Source organism: Pteropus vampyrus, unplaced genomic scaffold (genome assembly GCF_000151845.1).
Source record: "Pteropus vampyrus isolate Shadow unplaced genomic scaffold, Pvam_2.0 Scaffold124, whole genome shotgun sequence".
In the NCBI taxonomy this organism is placed as follows: domain Eukaryota; kingdom Metazoa; phylum Chordata; class Mammalia; order Chiroptera; family Pteropodidae; genus Pteropus; species Pteropus vampyrus.
Genome location: NW_011888905.1, coordinates 2720441 through 2722829, shown reverse-complemented (window position 1 = coordinate 2722829; position 2389 = coordinate 2720441). Strand labels below are relative to the sequence as shown.

At 61.2% G+C, this 2389-nt stretch overlaps 1 protein-coding gene across 1 annotated transcript in view; it reads right to left on the bottom strand.

Annotated features, from left to right (window-relative positions):
- Positions 1-2383, bottom strand: part of DENND4B (DENN domain containing 4B) — a 13460-nt gene extending 11077 nt beyond the window's left edge. The window contains exons 1-2 of the mRNA XM_023534316.1: positions 606-2383; positions 1-54 (exon numbers count right to left, since the gene is read on the bottom strand). Coding sequence (XP_023390084.1) covers positions 1-54; positions 606-997 — 446 coding nt within the window. The 5' untranslated portion in view covers positions 998-2383. The remainder of the gene's footprint in view (positions 55-605) is intronic.
- Between the last annotated feature and the right edge of the window lie 6 nt (positions 2384-2389).

The window sequence follows — 2389 nt, the reverse complement described above, 5'->3', positions numbered from 1 at the left end:
GTGTCTAGCACCTGGAAGCCAGGCTTGGGACGCTCCTTCCCCTCGTACAGCACCCTTGGCACAGAGAGCAGAGAGACAGAGACATGGAGTGTGGGGCGTAGGGGAAAGTCCCCTGTCCTGCCACCTGCTGTGCACCCTCAGCCTCGTCAAACCCCGACCCCGGGAACCACGTCTCTGTGAAGTCTGCCCTCCGAATCCCACGCCCTCTTGTGCCCGGCTCAGCAACAATCCTTTAAGCCGTCTGTGGCTCTCATACTCGTTCATCAATGCCAAGAAAAAAGCTACCATTTACTGACTCTGTGTGAAGGCCCTTCCGTGGATGAGCTCATTTCGTCTTCTCAAGCACCCCATGAGGAGGTATGACTTTCCCCACTTTACAGATGAGGAAAGAGGCCCAGAGAGGGCTCAACACCTGCCCGACGTCACACAGCTACCAAGTAGCAACGTGAGTACACGAACCCAAATCGGTGTGAGGACTAAGGACAAACAGCTTCGGTCCCTCCTCCCAGCCCCGTCGTCAGCCCGCTGTCTTCCCATCCCTACGGTCCGTCCGTCAGCCCATGCCCCCGCCTCCCCCTGGTGTCGGCACGGGTAGGGGCACACACCCTAGCTCCACGAGGGGGGGCTTGTCACGGCCCCTGCGGTAGCAGATGACGGGCTGAGTTCCACCCAGGAGCCCGGCACTGAGTTCCAAGGGGTGGCCCCCCGTGGACGCCTGGATGCATGTGTACCCCTGTGGCACCTCCTCGCCCAGCGCCCTGGCGATGACTGCCACATCAATGATGGGCTCCGCTGGCCGGGGAGGGCGCAGGGGCCCACTGGGTTCGGGAACCCACGTTTCCTCAGGGACGGGCGCTCCGTCCGCTGCAAGCCCAGCTATCACGAAGTAATCCACCAGCCGGGGGGGCCGCTCCTCCGCCATGGCCCCCCCCTCATTCACTGCATCTGGAATGGGCAAGTAGGGGAGAGATGAAGCAAGGCAGGCTGGTGTTGCCATGGCAACCAGGGTGCCCCTCTCGCTCCCCTCCCCTTCCCAGTCCTTTCAAGGAAAGGCAGGATCCGCAGTCAGCCAATCCTGAACTCTCCCGCCTGTGACATCACCAGGCCCTCACAGCCCACCACAGCTCCTTAAAGAGACCAGGGCCCTCCCTCAGTGGTCCCAGCCCTCTCCCCAGAGAACCCCAACTCCATCCCCCTGCACACAGCCAACCCTGGCTCTGACATCCCACTGTTCCTGTACCCCGCCCTCCGCCCCCCCTCCAGTTATAACAGATCAATCTTTTCCGTAGTGCCCTGCAATGTCATCACACATCCTGGCCATGACATAACACCACGCTCACAATCTGTTTCAGGGGTGCTGACGTCCCTGCTCTAGGGACGACACCCTAAGAACTGCGTGAGCTGGCTAAAGGTTCAAGGAGCCCAACTCCAGGCCTGTGAGAACGCCACAAGTGTCCAGGAAAGCCACGAAACCCGAGCTTCAGCGGCTTCTCACCAGACTCGTGTCCTTTTCCCTCACCTCATTCCACTGACCCGACGACAAAATCAGTGCTCCCCACCTCCAAGATCCTTAGGTGTCCCCAGCAAGGACAAAAACGGCTGTGGGTGACAGTCCCCACTACGCCCATGCCCTCCTCCACGGAGCCCAGGGACGGAAACAGGCCCACAACAGGCCTTCAGTAACTTTGAGTTCTCACCTGCCTCCATGGCCCAGCCCCAAAGAGAGGAGCCGCAGGGTCCTGGGGCCCCCCAGGGTGCAGAAGCTGGGAAAGAGCTTGGTGGGTGGCTAGCAGTGGAGGACAGGACGGGAGGAGTGGGGGGGTGTTTCAGAGGGGAAGGGAGGTGACTTCCTGGAACAGTGGAGGGGAAGCTGCAGCTCAGAGGAAGTGGGCCTATGGGTGTGCGTCCTGGAGCTGTGTGTGGCCGTGGTGTGCGTGTGGGGGGTACCGCTGAAGGTGCCAACACAGCATCCTGCCAGGTGGAACCTCAGAGTAAAGGAGCTGGAGCAAAGCACAGGAGGCACAGATGGCTTCAGGATGTACAGTCAGACTTAACCTGCCACCCCTCCCCAGGGAGCCGGGAGCCAGGGCATCTCATGGAGGGGCCTGGCTCCCTCCTCCATCAGGCCTCTGGACACAAACACACATCCCAACTCCAGCTAAATTTAGCCTCCACGTCTGGAAGGTGAAGCCAGGAGTCATCGTCAGCCTCCTGATTTAGCTCTGGGGCACAGCCCCGGCCCTCATAACACCGTAGGCGAATGGGCGCCCTGTGTCCCTGGCAGCGGGCAGGAGCCCTTGGGTGGGCCGAATGGGTGGCCCCCATCCGCAGGGCCTGTACACCCGAGCCTCCCTCATCTAGCCAGGGAAGAGCCCTGCACACGGCTTGC